Source organism: Falco peregrinus, chromosome 10 (assembly GCF_023634155.1).
Source record: "Falco peregrinus isolate bFalPer1 chromosome 10, bFalPer1.pri, whole genome shotgun sequence".
In the NCBI taxonomy this organism is placed as follows: domain Eukaryota; kingdom Metazoa; phylum Chordata; class Aves; order Falconiformes; family Falconidae; genus Falco; species Falco peregrinus.
In genome coordinates, this window is record NC_073730.1 from 23,824,329 (window position 1) to 23,845,872 (window position 21,544).

General features: G+C 48.6%; 1 protein-coding gene across 11 annotated transcripts in view; it reads left to right on the forward strand.

Annotated features, from left to right (window-relative positions):
- Positions 1 to 1,870: 1,870 nt before the first annotated feature.
- The window catches only part of RNF220 (ring finger protein 220), a 232,738-nt gene continuing 213,064 nt past the window's right edge, over positions 1,871 to 21,544 (forward strand). The window contains exons 1-3 of one of the 11 annotated variants that reach the window (XM_055814900.1): positions 3,758 to 3,938; positions 5,298 to 5,512; positions 8,484 to 9,224. In XM_055814900.1, the coding sequence (XP_055670875.1) occupies positions 8,600 to 9,224 (625 nt within the window). In that variant the 5' untranslated portion in view covers positions 3,758 to 3,938; positions 5,298 to 5,512; positions 8,484 to 8,599. Of the gene's footprint in view, positions 2,011 to 2,566; positions 3,120 to 3,757; positions 3,939 to 4,499; positions 5,513 to 8,278; positions 8,380 to 8,483; positions 9,225 to 21,544 lie in introns of those variants that run through there. The other 10 variants (XM_055814902.1, XM_055814906.1, XM_055814905.1 and 7 more) reach the window with 10 other exon arrangements.

Here is a 21,544-nt window from a genome sequence, read left to right on the forward strand (position 1 = left end):
TGTTATTCATGAGCAGAATATATGCACAGTAATGCTTGCTCACAACTGTGAGAGATTTTTACCTGGAATATCTAAATGCCAGTTTTCACACGAAGGGGAAAAGGAGCTCAGGAATCTGAGCCCGTGTTTACCATTGTGCCACTCCCGATCCATGGATGAAGGCAGCACTTGCTGCCTGCCCTGCCATCCTCCTCACTCCTGCGCACGGTGTGCAGGAAAGCAGCAGTGGAGCAGGTCCCTTGAAGGGGAAGCATGCTTTTTTTTGTGGAGCATCATCAGCCTCTGTATGGCTGAGCTGCAGGTCAGAGCAAGGAACAGAGAGGGAACAGAGCTGATGATGGTTACCTAAAGAAAGGACATGAAGCTTCTCCACCAGGTGCTTTCCTGAGTTGAGGAGCTTGAAATATCACATTGTTTTATTTTGAAAGTGTGAAAATAAGAAAGCCTTTTTTTTTTGCTAGATTTACTACCATTTCCAAAGGTTTTAGCATTCACGAGGCATGCAAGCACAAGTAAGAGCTGTCCCTGATGTGTTGTAGAAAGGGTGGGAGAGCCTCAGCCCCACGGAGAAGCAAACCGCTATGGCCCGCACAAGGCACCCTGTTAAGGCCTGGGGGATGTTTCTTGCTGTGCCTGTGGACACTTCTGCAGGGGCTGGCGCATGCAGTGATCCCATGCAGTAACGGGCAAAACCAGCCCATATGCTTTGGTGATGAGTCACTGCTTACACAGAACTTGTTGGATGTCATAAGCACATTATCCCTCTTACTCTCTGTCACACATAGGATATAGCCCAAGTGGTTGATGACGCTGATGGAGAGGACTTCTTTTTTCAGTGTATGTCATATAGCATGGTCATATTTTGAGAATGCCAGTGCAAAGTTAGGTAAGAGCCAGAAAATGCTGCTCATACTCTGTTTTTAAGAACACCTGAAATTATTCAGCAGTGAAAGAGAAAACCGAAACAGTTTGCTCTTGGGTAGAATAAATAGGTCTTTTGGATCAATCCCTCGTGTACTTCACAAGAAACAATGAGACAAGTGTTACATCTGAGCCCCCATCTGAAACTGGTTCTTCCATTTGCTACAACCAGCAGTTTTTGCTTGGGACAGTCCTAGGGCTGGCAGGGGAGTTGCTTGGCGGCTGAGGTGGAGCACATGTGTGTGTGGAGCTGCGACGTGCATCCAGGAAACATTAAAACAGCAATGTGCATGCCGTGCGTGTGTGCTGCAGCCGGAGAGGCACTGGGAGTGTGAAGTCCCTAATTTGCTCTCTGGCTTTGCTGCGGCTGTCCAAGGCAAATGTGGGGATGCTGTCAGATCTGCCCATCCCCGGGCACCCCTGAGTGTCAGGAGATGCAGATGGGTGCGTGGGGGAAGGCAGCGCGCCCGTGAGCATCCCAAAGGGTGCCGGCTGCCCCAGGGCTGATGGGGTCCGAGGCTGCCCGGGGGGGGATGCTGCTGCTGGGGGGCCCCTGCAGCATCCCGCTGCAATTTGGGAGGGAGCTGCACGGTGGAAAATATGACGGGTGCTAGGAAATAACGGCGGGTGGGTGACGCTGGAGCGGAGGGGCTGGGGGAGAAGCGGCGGCCCTGGGAGAGGAGCAGCCCCCCGGCGCCCCACTGGGGCAACTCCAGAGGCTGTGCCTGGCGGCCGGCCGGCGGGTGGGCGCCCGGTGCTGGACTGCATTTCCCATACTGCCCGAGTGCCCTAATGTATGCAGTGCTCAGCCTGGCTCCGCGTGCGAGTGTGTGTGTGTGTGTGCGCGCGTGTGTGTGTGTGCGCGCGTGTGTGCGTGTGTGTGTGCAGCCGGGAGTCCCTCGGAGAGTGGAGGCTCATTCACTGATGAGAGCCGGCACTGAGAGGCAGCACTGCTCCTTCCCTCGCACCCCCGGCGCCTCCCGCTCTGCTACATGCGAGCGGCGGGCGCGCAGCGGGGCCAGCACGCCCGGGACTGCCCTGCTCCCCGCACGCCGCCAGCTCCGCGCAGCGCCCGCCGGCAGCCGCACCGTGAGTACCGGCCACCGGGGCCGCCCGGCCGCACGCAAACTTTGCAGGGCAAGTTTCCCCCCCCCGCCCCCCTCCCCGGCTCCCACCTCCACCCCTGTCCCCCGCGCCCTTTCCCCCTTCCCCCTGCTCCCTGCCCAGCCCCGGGGAAGCCGGCCGGCTCGGTGGCGGCGGGGAGCCGGCCGGCCGCGGGGAGGGCCGGGTGGGTGGGGATCGGCATGGTAATGCCGGGGGGAAAGGCAGATAAAAGGGCCCCCCCCGCGCCCTCGGCGAGCCCCGAGCTGCCCGGATCCTCCCCCCCCGGTGGCTTTCCGGGGGGACCGGTAGCCAGCAGGGGGATCAGGTGCCGGGGACCGCCGCGGCAGCCCGGCTGGGGACGGCGCGCGCTGGGGGGGACCCGGCCCGACCCGGAGACCGGCACAGCTTCCTCGCTGCGAAATACATACAGGGGTTTTGAAGTCTTTTTTTTTTTTTTTTTTCCCTCCTTTTTTGTTTCCCCTGGTGGGGCAAGCCGGGGAGTTCTTTCCTCGCTTCCCTCCGCTGCGCCCAGGACCTCGCTCTCTCCACGGTCTCTCTGGGCAGCGACAATTTCATTTCCCAGCGGCTGCAAAACAAAAACTTTTTTCAAAGGAAATAAGCAGATCCACGCACCCACCACCCAGTTTTTTGGGTTTTGTTTTTTGTTTGGTTTTTTTTTTTTGTTTGGGTTTTTTCCCCCCCAAATACACAAACTAAGGCTTTTATTTTGCAATAAAAGTATCTGAAAAAAACCCAACAACCCAACAAACAAACAAACCAACCAAAACCCAACCCAAAGCCCGCCAGGGTTTCTGTGCTCTCAAGAAACACTGAACAGCCAGTAATTTTATTTACTCCGAAGCTTTCATTTTTGCAATCGTGCAGTCCCCGTGTGAACTTTAGTTTTCAGCCGTACCAAAAATGCGCGATCCCCGCTCGAAGACCAAATTATTTTATTTTTTTTAAAACGCACGCTGTTAAGTCGCCACTTTTAGCTTAATTTTGGACGAGGCTGAAGTTTGGCCAACATCCTCACTCCTCCTCGGGTCCTTCATCCCTAAAAGATTGCCGCCCTTGCCCCCGACTGCTTTCAGGTAGGACCAAACGCCCGGATCTCACATGCGGTGTTGTTCTGGTTTTATTATTGCAGATAAAACAAAGGTAGAGAGGCGGTTTAAATTGTCAGCGTTATTCAACGAATGAGCTAAAATTACTCCACATGTGAATTGCGTAGCTTGGAAAGCCAGAAGAGGTGGAAGGAATTATCCCTGTTTTCGCTTTAGGTCCTTTAGAAAACTTTCTGGATCATCCAGCGATGCGATCGAGAAATCGCAGGATTTGCTTTCTTTTAACCAGCCACCCCAGCTCTAGCCCAGGGAAGTCTGTAAATAGGTTGGAAGCATGGAAAATAATTCTTCACCTTCAGATCTAAATACATAAAAACCATCTGGTTGACCACAATGAAATCATTAGGAACTGTCTACTTAAAGAGTTGTATTGAATGCTTGTCCTTCCACACAGGAAATGTGTATGGTAAGTGATTGTTGCAATAAATCCAAACAACTCTGGGCATCTCCGCGTTTGAGGATCTTTGTGACTCGGGGTTTAAGGAGGAGGAAAAAGCGCGGGGGGGGGGGTGGGGGTGGGGGGGAAGGCGACTTCGCGGACCGGACTGGCGGAGCCCCCTCCCGCCGCCCTCCCCGGGAGGGAATAATTCCCGCAGAGGCAGGAGCGGAGCAGCCCCGGCTGCGCCCCGCTGGCCGCTTCCCGGCGGGGCGTGCGGGGCCGTGCGGGAGCGCGGGGCCGTGCGGGGCCGTGCGGAGCCGTGCCCGCAGCCCCGGCCCCGCCGGGCCGCCAAACACCTGTTTAATTTGCCGGCGGGGAGAGCGGAGCGGCGGGGCTTGGCGGCGTCGGTAGGCTCCAGCCCGGGGCTCGCCCCCTTCTTATTTTATTTTATTTGGATTTATTTAACACACACACACGGGCGGGGGAGAAAAATGGGGAGCGGGGGGGTAGAGGGGGCGGCCGGGGGGTGCCAGCCCCGCTGGCTTCCCGCGGCGGGGCGAGCGCTGCCGGAGGGGCCGGTGCCCGGTGCCCGCCGCCCGGTGCCCGCCGCCCGCGCTGCCCGTCGGAGCGGGGCTTCCCCCGGGGCGACGCCGCCCGCGATTTTCGTTTGGATTTCGCCAAGCTGGGAGCGGGCCGGGGGCGGCGGGCCGGGGGCGAGGCGGCCGGCAGTCCCTGGCTGGGCTGCGGGCTTTTTTTCTTCTTTCCCTCTTTTTTCCTCTTGCCAAACCCCGGGCGCTTCCTCCCTCCTGCAGCCCGCCGCCGCGGGGAGCACCCTCTCCGCCCGGGGGCTTCTTTCCCTCCTTTTATTTTCTTAAAAAAAAAAAAATTTTTTTTTTTTTTTTGAAGAAGTTTGCAGCAAACCCGAAGCGGGGGCAGAGGCCGGACTGCCCTGCCCGCCGGAGCCGCCCGGGGCCGGGGTTGGGGCTGCCCGCTCCGTCCCCGCCGCCGGCTCCTTCGCTCCCCGCTCTCCCTAGTATTAATATTATTATTATTATTTTTCTTTTTTTCTTTTCTCCTTAAACCGATTTTCGCAGCAGCTGCCCGGGTGTGCTGCTGCAGTTGGCATATTTCACGCGCTGGAAAAAAATTAACTGTTTTTCCTTTGTATCTTAATCCAGTGATGAGAGCTCTCCTTTGTTGGCTTTCGAGCTTGCATTTGTTTTATTTATTATAAGGAAATCCAGTTTGGTTCAAATATATAATCCATTTGAGCACTTAAATCCCCAAACAGCTGGCATTATTTTGTTTTATAATCTTTGGCTTTTCTGCGCAGAGCATATTTCTAAATTCCTACTTGACATTTATGGGGAAAAAACTTTTTAATGTAAATGGATATTGCGATTTTTTCCTGGGTCTTTCCTAATTTACATGCATCATCAATTTTTCTGGATTTCCTATTGTTTTAATCTTTTTTCCCCTATAGCTTGTTAATTAATTTTTTTTCCCCAAGAAAACTTTGTTTCTGGAGGGAGAAAAATGTTAATTTGCCCCATTATTTTAATCTCTAGCATTTGGAAATGGTTGAGAGACCACAAAAATGCAACCTGTTGTAGAAACCAGAGTGGTGTGTTTTACTTATTTTAATCGATAGCAGAGAGGTGATTTAGTAATAGGAACTCTGAGTAACATTTTAGTAAAAGATTTGCAGATCTGGTGGCTGCGTATGGGGTGTGCATGTGCTCGCATATGTGCGTGTTTCTTTGCAGGCTGATTAGCAAGTGGGTTTTACGCTCAGAACCAGTGGTCACTGCTGTTTTCTGCACTTGCTGGGTGTTTGTGATGCCTGCTAAATCCAGCTCTGTCATGGCTTCTCCTACTTTTATCAGACTTTCCTCTTAACTAATTCAGCACAGTGCTGCAACCGTCGTAAGCAGAGGAACCAAAACTGAGCCAGAGATAACCGATTACAACTTGTTCCTCGGTGAGACATTTTTTTTTTTATGGTTCAGAGCGAAAGGCTATTGATTCAATTTGTCTTGGTTGTGGCATGTTTAGCCTTGTTATTATGAACATACACGATTACACAGGTAATTTGTGTGCACCTTAAACAGGGTGGCTCTAAAAACCAGTAACTATGCACATAGGTAGTCATGAAAAAAATATTAATAAAAAAATCAGAGTTTGTTTTCAGTCTGTCCATCTAACCTTCATCTTTGGTAGACAGTTTATGTAGCTTCCTAGATTGATCTCCACCCCCCCTCCCTCTATGCCTTGTTTAGTTAATTCAACAAAGACTTTTTGCAATCTGTTTGGAGTTTGTCTGATGCCGTGGAAAAGTAGCTGCTGATTTATTTGGTTGCTTTTCGATTTCTGTCTCTAGCCCGTCTTTTCTCCTCCTTTCAGCGGGGATGTCAGCTGTTATTACTTCCTATTGATCCCTTTGCAAAGTGAGAAGTGAACTAAAATTAATGTCAATTCCACTGCTCAGATCAATAGCCGGAGTTATTTTAATCTGGATTTGCGTGAGGTGCTAAATTAAAAAAAATCAGCATAGAGGCAGAAAAGTAGCAGTTCCTCAGTCCACCTGTGCCCACCGCCTTCCCGGCACCCCAATGTTCCCTCCAGCTGATGACCCTGCAATCCATATTTTTTTAATTAAGAAGGCCAGTTAGTTTTCTTATTTTTGGGTTCTGTATTTAAACCTATGACATTTTGACATTGGGAGTGTATTAACGATAGATTTTCATAATGACTGGTCCGCCGCGGTCTAATCTGTCCATGTTGCTGGGGGTGGGGAGGTGCTGGGTGAGAAAGGAGCAAGAGAGAACGAAAAAGGAAGTGGGAGCTGAAAAAAATTTAAATTCGGCTGGCTGAAATATTGTAATGTGTTGATTTATTCCCAGTGTAATGAAGTTTGCAAACGAATAAACGGCCATAGTGATTCACAGTATCCTACAGGAGTGTCAAGTGTTGCGGCCAGATTACTAATTTATGAAATACATTTAACGTAATGGGCTGATAGCACAAGTAAAAATAGAAAAGGAGGCAGAGGTGGTTGCTTTTTTTTCCCCCTGGAAATCCATGTTTTCCCGTGATTGCTCAGTTTCACTTCCATGTTAATGATTGTCTATTTCTGAGAACGGCGGCTTATTTGCATGCATCTCTTTAGATATATAATCATGTGTGTGTACATGGATATTTGCGCAGTTGCGTAAGCCCCCAGCAACTCTGAATCTGCCAGTGGCTGCAGTTTCCTGACCTCCAGTTTTTGATCAGCCTCGCATGAAGAAGCGGAGCGAGCATACCCAGGACTGCAGCACTGACCAGGGTGCCCTTGGCATCCCCTCGCTCTCCCTCTCCCCCTTGCCCTCCATGGCAAAAACTCGACGCAAAAGTTATTTAAAATTTGGAAGAGAGCAAATCCGTTAATGTGAGATACATAATCTGGTAATTTAGCAATGATGTCTGTTAAGGATGGCTGCCAAATGAGGAAGCAGAGAGATGATGTCCACTCATCTTCACAATTAATAACAGTCAGCGGAGCGTCTGGGTACAGGATGGGAGAGAGGAAATGTTATCACTGAACTGCATTAAAGCCACAGACTGGATTTCATACACTTTGTTAACCTAGGCTCCCTCATTCATGGAGTACAAAAGGCACTCCATTAGGGAAGACACTCTTTCACTAAGTTTTATTTGAGATGTTTGACCCTCTGGATTTAAGAGGCACAATTTGTAACAGCTTTTTATTATTATATGATTTTTCTGGCCCTTTGAGCTCCAGCAGCTAGTATATTGTTTCAAAGTTATAGTCCTTGTATTTTAAGCTGGGTTGTGGGGCCTGAATGGCAGGCAGCGGAAGCTTGAAAGAAAAGACACGAGATTGATTGGGGAAGAAAATAACAACACAAAAAGACGGAGCGAAACGGGGGAGATACAGAAAGGAGCATTTTCCCTTCTGTCACCCTGGGAGGGGGTTGTGGCCGGCTGGGTGGCTGCAGCCAACCTAGGAGGCTCAGCAAGATATGAGGCAGAAATTTTGTTAACATTTTCCTCTAAATGTTAATGGCACATCTAGGGCAGTTTACAAATCTACTTAAGAGTGAGTGCATTAGGAACTAAAATTACTGATCCATTCTCTCTTGTCCCCAACCCGAAAGGCAGACGCTTGCAGAGATCAGATGGCAGAAGCACCCATTATGATTTTAAGCATTGCCAGAGACGCCAGGCATTTTACTAGGGAAGTCTCTTCTTTGGCTAACAGGGACTGTGTGTGTTTGTGTATTGCATACACGCACCCATGCACGGCCACATTCCTACATTCCAACACTGTGTGCATATATATATATATATGTATGTATGTGATGGTATCAAGTACTGTATGTGCAAGTACTTACCTACCCATATAAACTGTGAGAGTGAGAGAAAATACGTCTCTGTTATGTATGTCCTGGGCAGCGTGTACAGTATAATCATGTGCGCCGGCTGATTTGGGTAGCTACGTACAATGGATATTTTTATGTTGGTTCCACGGGCACACCCCCCCCCCAAGCAAATAGTGGTATGTGTGTGTTTGTGGGGGGGCTTTCTTAAGTTTATTGCAATTATATGTATGTGCCTCTTTTGCCATATAAAATACCAATTATAATTTGGAGTTACTATCTTAATTTTAGACTGAACCTTGTTTATTAGTGGGTTATTAGATCTGCATGTTATTATGTTTGGTTTGCCTTTCATTCATCTACAGTGGATGATACCCTTTAACCTGGAGGGCCAGAGCTGATTCCACTAGTGTGTGAAGTTGTCTATTGATTTTCTTGAATGGGAACAGTGGTGCATCTCCGGCCGGTGGGTTGTAACACATGTGGCCACCCTGCTGCCAGAGTGTCCCAGAGAGATGAGTGCAGAAACCTAACCAGTCGTGTTTTCTTTTCTTTTTTGTTTCTTTGCAGTGTTTGGAGGGTGATGATGCTCCAGTAATTTTCCCCACTCCGTTCCCAGGCATCGCCTTGCTTTCCTTCCAGGGAAGATCGTTCTGCTTGTGAACCTGCTGAGGAAAGAGACTCCGATGGACTTACACCGGGCAGCGTTCAAGATGGAGAACTCACCCTATCTCCCCAACCCGCTGGCCTCCCCGGCACTGATGGTTCTCGCCTCCACCGCCGAAGCCAGCCGTGATGCTTCCATTCCCTGCCAGCAGCCGAGGCCTTTTGGGGTCCCCGTGTCAGCAGATAAGGACGTGCATATTCCCTTTACCAATGGCTCGTATACTTTTGCCTCCATGTATCACCGGCAAGGCGGGGTGCCGGGAGCGTTTGCAAACCGTGACTTTCCTCCATCCCTTCTTCACCTCCACCCGCAGTTTGCACCCCCCAACCTGGACTGCACCCCGATTAGTATGTTGAACCACAGCGGCGTTGGGGCTTTCCGCCCCTTTGCATCTACTGAAGACCGGGAGAGCTACCAGTCAGCCTTTACACCGGCCAAGCGCCTGAAAAACTGCCATGACACTGACTCACCCCATCTGCGCTTCTCGGACACTGATGGGAAGGAGTACGAATTTGGCACGCAGCTCCCCTCCAGCTCCCCCGGTTCCCTCAAAGTTGATGATACGGGGAAGAAGATCTTTGCCGTTTCTGGCCTCATTTCTGACCGGGAGACATCATCCAGTCCCGAAGACCGAAGTGACAGATGTAAGTACCTCCGTTGACTTGTTGGTTCTTCTTTAGTTGCGCCTCATTGAGATGCTCCACAGGTGTTTGTCCCGCAGTGCTGTGGTTCTTGCTGAAGGCAGAGGGAAACCAGCCTTTCCTGCTTGCCAGGCCCAGCCACGCAGCATTGCCTTGTCTCTTCTAAATGGACTTTGGCAGATGTTTAAGGTGAGGTGCTCTTGAAGGAAACTCCTCTTCCAGCATACAGCTGGAGAGACGGTGTTGACCATGTAGCAAGCTGTCTGTGCCCCAGTGCAAGGCTATAGATGCTGGTACACATATGTGTGTAATGAGGGATGCAGCTGGAGTGTGTAGCCAGAAACTTTCCCAGAGCTTGAGGCAAACGTGTCCCCCCTGCTTCTTTCAGGTGTTTCTGACCTTTTCTTCATGCACACCATTCTTGCAGTAAATGCATCACCTTTGGGATTAGTGCCTCAGGTTAGGACAAAAGTACCTTTTCCTCTGGTTAACTTAAGAATAGTTCTGGCCACTGAGCTCTGTCTTTGAGAGACAAGCCCGAGTCTTACAATTCAGTGAGCTGCTGCACCATGTGCTTTCTCTGTTTCCTCCCTTTGGTGCCTGTCGAAAGGTGATGTGCCCCTTTACAGCTGGGCGGTTGGACTGAAGGAAACCAGTTCACATGCTCATGACTGTACCTCCCTGTTCCCCCATCACCTCGTCCCTTGTGGTGTTGCCTGCACAGAGCTGTCCTTCGGGAAGGGCAGGCCTTCCAGGTTGGTTGAGCTGGGAGGTGACCCGCAATGGGGAGGGGTCTGGGGGCAGCAGCAGAAGAGCACTAACTTATGATTAGAGTTTTCCTGTAAACCCAGACATGTAGACCAAGAGCAAATTATTTGCTTTTCACACGGGCTCCTTTGTTCTGTTGAATTTTCTTCCTAGAAAACAATTTTATTATTGTTGTTGTTATTATTATTACTTTTTTTTCCCCAACAAAAACCTGCTGCACTGTGCCTTCCTCTCCCTTTCAGACGTGATTTTCCTTCTCCCCTTTATGATGCCGAGGAGAGTAATAGAGACATTGTGGCTCTCTCTCTCCTGTCGGCGCTGCTTCCTCAGGCTGTCTCCTTGAATTAGGCACTGTGCTAACTTACCGGCGCTAAAAGGCATCTGCCTAAACCCAGCGTACCTTTTCAATAAAAGTCATCATAAAATCAACCTGCCTTGTAAATCCATCGCTCTTTGGTTTTGAAATATGCTGCAAGTGTGTCTTTTATGTCGGCGTTTGCGAGGGTAGGATGATTCCCACTGAAGGCAGAAGCCGTGTATTCCTTGCACTAAGAATGGGATCTCTTATTTCTCTCCCCTCTCTCCTTCTGATCCACCCCTGACCATGCTACTTTCCGTGCTGTAAGCTCCTTTCATTGTTCAGCATCCCCTCTCCCTCCTTTTGGGTCTGGAGGGGAAGCGGCTGTAGGTGGGAGCATGTATGGCTGTGTATGTGTGCGAGCTGGTAATATAATTACCCACGGGGGGAGGCAGGTGAGATGGCAAGGCTTAGAGACATCTTTGTCGATGCTCTTTCCCTTATCAATATAACCTGGCTGTGGAAATGAAGCTTGCTCAAAAGAGTACTCCGGGACATAGCAGCGGATGAGCGGGTCCGCTAGCTAAATTAATTTAGAGTGCATCAGCTGCTATGGATCTTGCTAGCAAAATCCTGTCAGATAGCCCATTTAAAGAAGTAAATCTGTTAAATGAATTAGACCACATGGAGCGCAGCTGCAGACAGACAGACGCATCCACATCCACCGCCGTGCCTCGCTTTTGCCAACAGCGTGTGCCGGACGTGGGTCCTCTCCCTCCTGGGAGCAGCCGGGGCTTTGCACGGGCGCGTGCGAGAGGCAGGCACAGTGACACCAGCTCCCTGCGTCGCTGCCAGCGCTGTGGCAGGGGACTTGCAGGGAAAGGAAGCAGAATAAAAACTTTCCAGCCAGCTTGGAAAACTTGGGCAGAAGTGGAAGGCGTTTTGTTTTGTTGGTTTTCTTACCCGTATTGTTAAATTTCTTTAAGATGCTTTGCTGCATGGTAGAGCCAAGCAAATGCAACATCCCTGATATTTCATCGATATTAAAATTCTTCTGTTACTACCAGGATAGTGTACGCTAAATAGTCTGTTGGCTCTGTATCATATTCCCATCACATATAGATACTGCACCATGGAAACTTCGCTCCATTAACACGGCGAGTTTATTTGGTTGTGCATACGCGGGCATGGGTGTGTTTGCTGGAGGCCGAGAGAGCGAGCAGCGGAGCCTTTTAGAGGATCCTAATGATCTTTGATGTTGACCACCAGAAAAGAAAAACTTCTGCAATGAGGAATTCGAGAGATCACAGTCAACAGATATAACTGTGATCCTGTTTTGCATTGACATTTGCATACAGATTTTTGGAGTTTCTATAGAAATGCATACTTGGGGGGGGGATTGTTGTCTGTGAGAAGTTTTGTGGATTCCTTGTGTAATTGTTGTATATAACTTGGTAAAAAACTGTGTACTTATGCTCGTGACAGAGAATCTTTTGCAGGTAGGTGGCTGTAGCTTCTAGGCAAAAATGTAATAAGGCTTCTCTATAACCGCGAGCAAAAATTGTAAAAATTTCTTAGATCAGCAACACCTTTACATGTCTAATGGGTGCTTTTCAGATTTGCAGAGCTCGACTGTTTAGCTGTATTTTTCAGATTCCTGAAAGGGTTTGTGTTACATGAACTACTATGATTGCTCTGCATATTCTTCTGTACCACTTCGCAAGAACCTTTTTTGAATAGCTCATTTAAATATTTGTTTTGCCCTGTAGCTTAAATGGTGATTTTCTAAGAAACTTGCTTTTCTTTTCTTTTCTTTTTTTTTTTTTTTTTCCTTTTTTCTAAAAATGGAATTCAATGCACTGGGTTTTAATTTTACTGAAAAATAGGTTTACGCTTGAGATACTTTGCAGCAAAACAAGGATCCAAAGTCAGGCATTTTCATCTCAAGGAGTGTTTGGAAGGTGCTCTATTTAGTCATCTGCATCATGGGAGCAAAGTCTCAGTCTGTTTTCACCAGTGGAGGAAATTTGCAGAATTCAGTAAAATTATTTGGGAAATGTGCTGGTGTAACCAAGATTAGCACCTGTGAGATGTGTGTTTGTGCTGCAGAGATTGCTTAGTCCTTTGGGTGAACCTTTCCTGACTTCTAAAGCAGGGTGTTGCTTGCCAGCGGTACCCATACCCATGCATCCCATGACAGGAGAGCGTCTCCTCTGGGGTGCGTCTGGGTGGGATTGTGCTTCTTGTTACTCAGCAAATTGGGCTGAGATGTCTGCATTTGGGCAAGTTGTCTCTTGCTGTGAAATGCAGGTACTCAGGACATCCAGAGCGATGGAGTGTACAGGGAGCACATAGGAAAGTGGAGCCTTTCCCAGGGAGAAGCAGATGCACCGTGTACTGGATGGGCCCATTCCCTTAGGTGTTCACTGAGAAAAATAATGCCATTTGTTAGAGTTTAGAGGCTTCTTGTAAAGCATGTGTTAAAGACACCGGGAGACATATTTTATGGGTTTCCTTTAATAAGCACACAATAGTTGAGATTCCTAGAAGGAGTGGAAATAAATGGCATGTTCCTTTCTGCAAAAGAGATCTATACCCCTGTTTTAAAATCAGAAAAAAAAATTAAGATCCCTGCTTTTATTCTTTGCTTCTAATAAAATCTGTCCCAGTGGCCTTCTGTACCAGTCACTATGGCCTTGCTTTTGCACAAGGTGACAGGCAGAGGTCCATGCTGAAGCTGGGATCTCTTGGCAAAGAGCTGGACCTTGGCAGAGCGGACACCTCTGCCATCTCTGCGAGGCTGCCCACCCCCCCAGCCTCCCGGGGACTGCAGGAGATGGTTTCCCATGGCTGTCTGCTGCTTAGTCTTCATCTTGTGCTGTCTGTGACTTCTTGTGGAGCACAGCCTGATGTGTGAAGGTGACCCTCTGCATCCTGGCCACTGATTCAGTCTCCATCTGGCCAGAGCCTGGCTCTTCTGGCCTCAGTTTCCCTGCTACTGCTGGTGGCTCTCACCCAGCCTCTGGTGTGCCCTGGGGTTGAGTGATTGAATTGGTGAGCAGGTTGGGATCCTTGCTCATCCCTTGGGACCAGTGGGTACAGCGAGAGTGGTTCTATTGACATTATTTTGATTATTATTTTTTATAATCATATTTAACCTTGGTTATCTGGACAGTCAGTTTGTGCTGCAACTGGTTTCTCCTCTGCAGAAGTTGTGCACCATATTGGTGACCTCTTTGTTCCACTTTAGGGTTTTAAAGAACATCTGTAGCATGGAGTTAGTTTTCCTTTTGAAACAGCTGGTTCGTTATTGATCAAATTCAAATTGTTCTTCAGGTGATAAACATCAGGGTTATGACGACCACAGCTTGAATTCCTGAATAACGTTGTGCTTTGGAAATCACACTGAGGGCTGTCTGTCCAGCCACCCACCCCTTCAGACATGCGTGTGTTAGGCTTTGTGTTTATGGGCTGGGACCTATGTAGAGAGCTGTGTATGTACGTATGTATGTGTGTAGGGTTGGAGGAGAAGGTTTTCTTTCATATATTTTGTGGTAGAACAATGGGCTGGAGGAGGAATGCACACGTGCACACATCCGTTGCTCATGCTCATGACTCTTCCTGCTGGGGTGCACAACTTCCAAGACCAGTAAAATTTGGGGTCTAACGTGAAGTGATGCTTTGTTGCTAATAATAATCAGCCGCAACCATGGGAAATTGCAAGCTTGACAGTGCTTACGAAATAATGAAATAAATCAAGTGGAATGTTTGCTTTCCGTCGTGCAGTGCCCTGCGTGATGTAGGAGGAGTGAAGGAGCAACAGTGGATTTTCTGAAGGGGTGGGCAGGCAGATAGACAGGAACAGAGATGAGAGCCACTCATCTGTCCCTGTCGCACCACCAGTATGTACCGTCCTCGTGGAGCTAGGTGTGCTGCGTGGAGGGAGGTCTATGGAGGATGCAGCAATCGCCTCCTTTTTCTGCTTTTCTGGCAACAACCTTCCCACTCCCTCTGCAAACTGTTGCCGAGACTCCTTCCCATGCTGTTCGGCTTAATTGTCTTGTCGGGATAAAGAAATGTTTGAACAGTTAAAGTGGGGAAGGGCTGGATGGGAGCAGGCCCGGCCGGCTGCGGGGCCATCTGGCCTGCCTTGGATCTGCTGGTCTCCGGTTTATATTTCTCTTTCTGTTATTTGGGGCTATCTGGCGCACTCGGAATACCTAATCACCATGGTGAGAGGAGGGACGGGGCTGCCTCCCCCGCCGCCCCCTCGGCCTCCCCTTCCCATCAATTGTCATGCAGAGCCCAGCCGGGCGGCTGTTCTGCTCGCAGCCCTCATTTGCTGTCCTCGCTGGGCTCTCGGCAGAAGGATGGCTTTTAATTGATCGTTTGAGGGGGAGGGTTGGGGCTGTTTTCTCCTCCAAAATGTTTCCCCGCACAGCCGCTGCCATCCGGCCAGCTTTCACGGCGCCTCAGCCATGCCAGCGATGCCTCGTGCCCTTTCCCTTCCCTTTTGGACTGCCTGGGAATTGGTGTCAGGCCTTCTAACCGCTGTCCTCAGAGTGCTGGGCGACACCTAAATGTCATATTTATCTGTCTCCTGCTGGAGGGACGGGCACGGAGGCAGTAAATATTTATTGCTTCCCTTTTGCCCCGTGTGCCTGAGTGCTGGCGTAAGGGTATTTATTGTACAACTGCAGGGCAAGCTCCTCATCTTGCTTGGTACTTCCCATCAAAACCATGGCCTCCAAACCACGGACCAAACCTTGCTTTTCGAGAAGGAATTAATCACATTAAATCTTCAGCCCCATCGATCAGACTCAACTGCTGTCACAAAACTGTGGCAGGAGAAGGGAAGGCAGACTTGGTGGCTGCCGTGCTGGCCTGGGGACTGGGAATCCTGACCTTGGGCACGGCTCGGAGTCATGGTTTCCCAATGCCTAACGGGAGAATAGTGATACCTCCCTCATGGCGGCGTGTGCCGCTTTGATATCTTCTGACAGAAGACACCAGGCAAGGGCAAAGTATTAGTATTATTAATATAGTACAGTTAGTAGAATATTATGAACTATTATAAATCATTACCACTAAACTACAGTTATTAAAGGAAATGACCAAAGTGCACTTTGCAAGCCAGGATCTCTGACAGTTAAAACATTGTTTTATTATTTTACTTGCTAACTTGCAAAATTCAAGAGTTAGCAACAGTTTCCTGGTTGATCGGTGGCGATTGTGTAAGGAGTTGGGAGAAGCAGTGGGGGGACAGGCATACATTTCAGGGGGGAGAAAAATAAGCATTACTGCCTCGGTGATTTTTTTTTTCTTTTTCTTTGATAATTTGACAGTCTCGAAGGAAAGAGATGTACTCAGGCGTGGGCCTAATCCTGCTCTGTAGGAACGAAAGTGTTCAAGGCAACGATGTCTTAGAGTTTCTGGAATTCCCCCTTGGAAAAAATAAAAGTGAAGGTGTTGGTGAATTGTTGCTGGTTGTTATTTGTTTGATATCATTTAGACAAGTCCCATTAAATGCTAGCAGCAGATTCATTTTTCCCTCTTTGTTTGCCTTCCAAGGAGCAGAAAACAGACATAATTATATTTTACGTGAGACTGTAAGATTTCCTCTCATCTCTTTTTTCTAGCTAATATCTGGAGCTATGAAATAAATTCCATTTGTGCATACATGGTGTTAGACTGAGGTAAATAACTGTCATCTAAAATCTGTCTAACCTTAATCTGCATCAGGAGCACTATAGAGATCTGTACCCATTTGTATAATACTAAGCTTTATTTTTATTATGGATTTCTAATGCAAATTCATAGTGGGGGCAAAGTTGTTTTCTTTTAATACCATATTCCAAGAAAAGCAGCCATTGAAAGCAAATTGTGATGATTTTTATCCTGTGGTTCATGTCACTGGTGGTCTTCGATCACGTCAGTTTGCCTGATAGCCTATGAATTTTTTACCTCTGTTCTTCAGGATGGAATAGCAGATTTGGGGACTTCTAAGGACATTTTTCAGCTATGCAAAGCAGTTTCAATTCTTCAGGAATAATGGATTTCTATTTGGGAAATTTAATGTGGGAATGGATTCCTATACAGCGTCCTCTGAAAAAGGACATGTGCATTTTTTTGTAGATGTACATGTCATCTGGGTATGTGCCTTTCTCCCCCCATCTCCCCAAACCTGGCTGTTTGCCTGCTTGGCTCTGCTGGTCTGAGTGATCCCTGTGTATACAAACACGCAGGTTACAGACTTCTGGGGCAAGTTCATCGCCCTGAATTCAGTTTTCTTTACATCTTAGTGCTGAAGTATCTTCCTGTTGCTGCTAAGGTATTGGGTATTTGTTGGGCAGATTGGAAGACCTTCTCTGGCACCTAGCCCTCTTGTCAGTGAAAGCTCTGGCTGAAGAAGCACTGTGGGATTTGGTACTATCTCTGCCTGTCCCCTTCTTCTTTGTCTTGTTTTACAACGTGGATGGTGGTTGTGATAAGCAGGGCGTTCTTCTTTAGCCATCACTTTCTTCTCTCCTTCGATCATTTGCTGGCATCTTGAATTGCAGCAGTGCCCTGAGCAACAGAAGAGGGAGAAGAGCAATGTTGGGAAGGAGCGAGGCAAAGAGAGATTTATTGTCTTAAATGCAGATAACATGGGGAGGGGGTCCTGGTGACAGTGAAACTGCTTGGTGAGTTCAGGTGTGGGACACTTCCATCGTATTTTTCCTCACTTGGGACATTGTTTCTAATCAGTATTGTTTTAAAACCTTCCTTTTTTGGTAACTTGAGGCTGAGATCTGCTTTCTCACTGAATTGCAGAGCAAGAATGTGTTTTGTACTTTTTCTTGTGAATACTGGGCTGTTCTGCAGTGGGAAAAGGAAGGCACTGAGTGTCTCTAGACACCCCTAAAAGGAAGAGCTGGAAACTGCGTCCTTGCTTTCCCCTAGCAGCACCGATTTTTAGTAACTGGCTCGCACCAGAGTAACAACGTCAAGTTTTTAATTTGGAAAGACCCAGGAGCTTTCACACGTGAGCTTTCTGCTGGTGCATCCTTGCTTGTGCTTGGCAAATGTGCAATGCTGCAGCCCCGAGCAGGGTGCGAGTGGCAGAATGTGTCCAGCTGCAGACGCTGGGCTCGCTGGTGTGGCCGGTTTCCCGACACAGGCTCATTCCTTGGAAGGAAGGTGGAGTGCTTTGCAGCTCTTGTATGAAAACTAAAACAGAAAGCACTGGGGCGGCAGTCAGCAGGTGAGCAGCATGCTGCCGGGTAAAGGTTCCCCATGACCACCTCACCAGATGCAATAGGTTTTGTAAACAGAGCAAAAAGTAAAACTCAGGGGATGCATTTCTTTCCATTGGGATTTGCAATACTTTGATTCAAATTAAGATCTTTTTAATTAAAAAGGACTCAGCCTTTTCATGAGATTTTGATATTGTTTTCCTGCACTTCAGGAAACAACTTGCAAAGCCATTTAGTATGTGAAATTTTCTGTCCTGTAACATCCTTTTCTATAAGGAGACATAGGATAACAATCCCTCATCGCAGAGAGCCTGCTTCGGCAGTTGTGCTGGGATGCAAAAAGACCTGGTACCAGGTTACAGCAATTCCTTCTCCTTCACCCTCACTTCTGACATTGAAGATTTCGTTTGGCATTTTCCGTCCCAGTCCTGTTTGGGGGGACACTCCACAAAATCCCCCTCCAGGGGTCCCCAGCCCCCGCACTGTGCAGGAGGCAATGTGAAGGTGTGTGTGAACAAGGGAGGCAGAGGGCTCCTGCGGAAAACAGCATGCCGGGTGAGGGAAAGCCTTACCGGGGTGGCCTGGCCGTGCCGCTCCACACCCAGGCCAACCTTTGGCCCACGCAGGCCAGAGAGACCTGTGCCTCCTAGTCGCTGTTTGCAGCCTAGAGGGTCCTGTGAGGTCCTGATGGATGTGGATGGATGGAAAGTGGCATCTTGGGTGCTGGGCATCAGCGCAGGGACCCAGGCTGAATGCTGCAGCACCACTGAGGGGGCTGCAGAAGCTTGCTTCCTTCTCTTGTTTATTCTCCTCCTTCCAAGCCAGTCTCACTTTCCAACACCCGTGTTATGGGTTGGAGGTAAGCCTCCAGCAAAGTCCTTAGCCAGGGTGACAGCTTTTCGCTCCTGAGCACTTGCCTTCAGCCTCCCTGAGGAGGCAGCTTGACCACTGGCCTTTTTTTTTTTTTTTTTTTTTTTTTTTTTTACTGGGGAGATGGAGGAGCAATCAGTGACCTGGGTAACCCTGTGCAGAGCACAAGCAGAGGAACTTGACGGTCACAATGAAAAAGTTGCCAGCCTGAGTGGATTCATACCTCAGGAGGTGCCCCCTAGACAGGCAGAGGGGAGAAAGTGCAGCTATACTCTTACAGCCCTGCTCCTTCGCCCTTGGATTTGCGCTCTGCTCGGTGCACAGCCCTGTAGGGATTGCTGGCACTGCTCCTGCCCTCTCTGCTCCTGGGGGCTGGTTGCCACCGTCTGTGCTGCTCCTTCCTTTCTGCATATTGGGGTTCATGCACCAAAGCAGAACTCTCAAAGATCTGCTCTGGTTACAGAAGAGGCGCAGTGACCGGCAGCCTGCCTTCGCTCGCCGTTTGGGGCCAACGTGTTCGGGGAAGCTGTGCTGAAGGCGCCTGGAGATTCAGTAGCAGGGAAACAGGGAGTCTGCAGAGCAGAGATTTAATGTCAGCAAGAGGTCTTTGAGGGAGTGTGAAGCAGAAAAGCGCTACAAGTTATTTCTGTCTTAATTTGGCACACGTGTTGTGTCCAGTCCCATGTTGGGTCCAGGACTGAAATAAGTATGATGATATTTGGATCAGGACTGGGATATACTGGAAAAACTAAGCTGTGAAAGTTTGCAGATCTCTGTCTCCATTAGCCAGAAGTAATGTTCCCACCATCTCATTATTTTCCCCTTTTAAAATGAAAACAACACGTTAACTGTGGAAACAGGGGAGGATTGTGTTAGAGCAAGACAGAGCTGGGCAGAGAGAACTTGAATTGGCCTCACTTGCATGTAATGAGATGTTGTGGGTGTTGTAGCCTCGGGAAGCTGTGTATGCTGGGGTCCAGATCAGGCCCCAGGTTTCCGGCACATCTCAAGGAAGAAGGGGCTTTAAATTAAAAAAAAAAAAAAAAAATTGCTTCACCTTTGGTCATCTCTTCAGGAAACACTGTAAGGACCTAAGTCTGCCCTTGGGCATGTGCATCTCCCACCCGGACACCCACCCCGGGGAGCGGGCACGCCCTGGCAAAGGCTGGGAAAGGTTACGGTGTCAATGAGAAACATCTGCGTCTCTGTTCTTCCAGATGTTGCCAGTTGTGTCTGGGTTGTTAGCTGCACCTGGGCAAAGAAGAAAAGGAAATCCCCGGGTGGTGTGATGGATTTTGCAGACCCTGGGAGGAGAAGGCAGTTAGACACCACTTGCTGATAGTCTCCCTGCTATGTACTCAGGTGGCTCACTGACGTTCGGGTGATCCAGGACCCGTGTTTTTTGCAGCTAAGGAAATGTGTCATCAACTCGTCACATACCGATTATTTTACTTTTGTTGCACATTTCTAGCTTGACTGGTGTGGGGTTATGGAAGATGAAGGGCACGTTTATTGGCAGGGCTGAGCGTGCCTTCTCTTCACAGCCATGGAGAGCAGGAAGAGGGAAGGGCTTTCTGGGCAAAGCCCTGAGCGTAGGTTGTGCTTGTGCTGTGGACTCTATTGACCTTGGACAAACAGAGTCATTTCTCATCGCCTGTCTTTGAAGCAGGAGTTACGATATCCTTGTAGCATAGCTGCGTGCTGAAGGTGGTTGTGTTCACGTTTTGGAGGTGCTCAGGTCCTAGGGCAGGGGTTTATACCTGTGGTACCTGGGTGGTTACATGAGGATTGAAAAAGCTCTGTGGAGGGGGGAGGGATGGAGGCTTGATTAATAAACATTATCATTGGGATTTTATTCTGAAGACAGTTGCCAGATATTTTTTTGTATGAAAGTTGGATGAACAGCTGAAGGCAGTGGCTAGGAATGCTAGAGAAAGAACCAGGGGGGGAAAATTTGGAGTAAGGTAGATAAAAGTGAGAGATAAAAGAAATAATGCAGGGAAGGATGAGTAATCGACATTCTTGGAGTCGAAGCACAGGCTCTGGCTTCCTTCCTGAGCAGTAAAATAAAATAAAAAAAAAAAAGTCTTTAGAACAACAAAACTCTGGACGCACTGGTTTCCTTCCTGACAGGCCCAGCCTCGTGGTGTTTCGATGAGTCCTCATTGGCAACCAGGGCTGATCTAAAGGCCAAAGGCAGAAAGATTGGGGGGAAGGGAGAGGGATTTAACTCTTTGAGCTCTGCTAGAAAACCAATGTGTGGGTTCCTTTTGCCACTGCTGGGGCACGAACAGTGTTCCTTGTGGCTCATAGGTCTGAGAGATGATCGGTACATCTATCCAGGTGCATGGTCATAGTCAGATGTTATAAACCAAAAGTGAGTATTTTTAATCCTTGTGGATAAAATTCCTTGGACTGTGTGCATGGTATGGCATGGAGCAACAGCACTAATGAGCAATGTGGGAGTGGACTGGCAGCTCTTGGTAGGAAGCCCTGACACGCCGCTGTTGCTGTCTCAGGGATGCTCATTTGACTCGTAGCATCCAGTTTATAGTAGAGTGCTGCTCCAGTGCCCTTTGTTAGTGTGCTTCCCAGTGGGGAAGGAGCTGCTGGGTGCAGAAGAGCCCGTGGTGCCCCAGAAGGCTCTGGGCAGCTTGCAAGGAGCCAGGAGCATGGGAGGGGAGGCTGTGTGTGTGCTAGACAGGTTGAATGGCTTGGGCAAAGCTTGTTTTGCAGCTAACTCTCTGAGGCTCGCCGCTCTCCGCAGGGTTCCCCTCTCTGAAAGGTCGAAGCTACTTCTTAATTCTCAGCAGCTGACAAAATATTTATTTTCAGGTACTTAAAATATTATAATTTGAAGTGGAGTCCAGGGCCCTGGCTGGAGCTGAGCTTTTGTACTAACAGCTTCAGTGAAATGCTTTTTTCCTCCTACAACTTGCCAACAAATGCTTGGAAAATAATTGTGGGACAGTCATCCCTTTAGTGAGCAGATCAAGAAGATTTGAGACTTGCCAGAGACTTTCAAAGGACAGGCCAAAGGTTCAAGTTGCTGCCAGTTCTATTTGTCTTAGCCTTTATACTTACTTTTGTGTCATTAATTTCATCAAATGTCTGTGGGTAAAAGGCACCCAGCGGGCTGCTGCTTTTGCTGA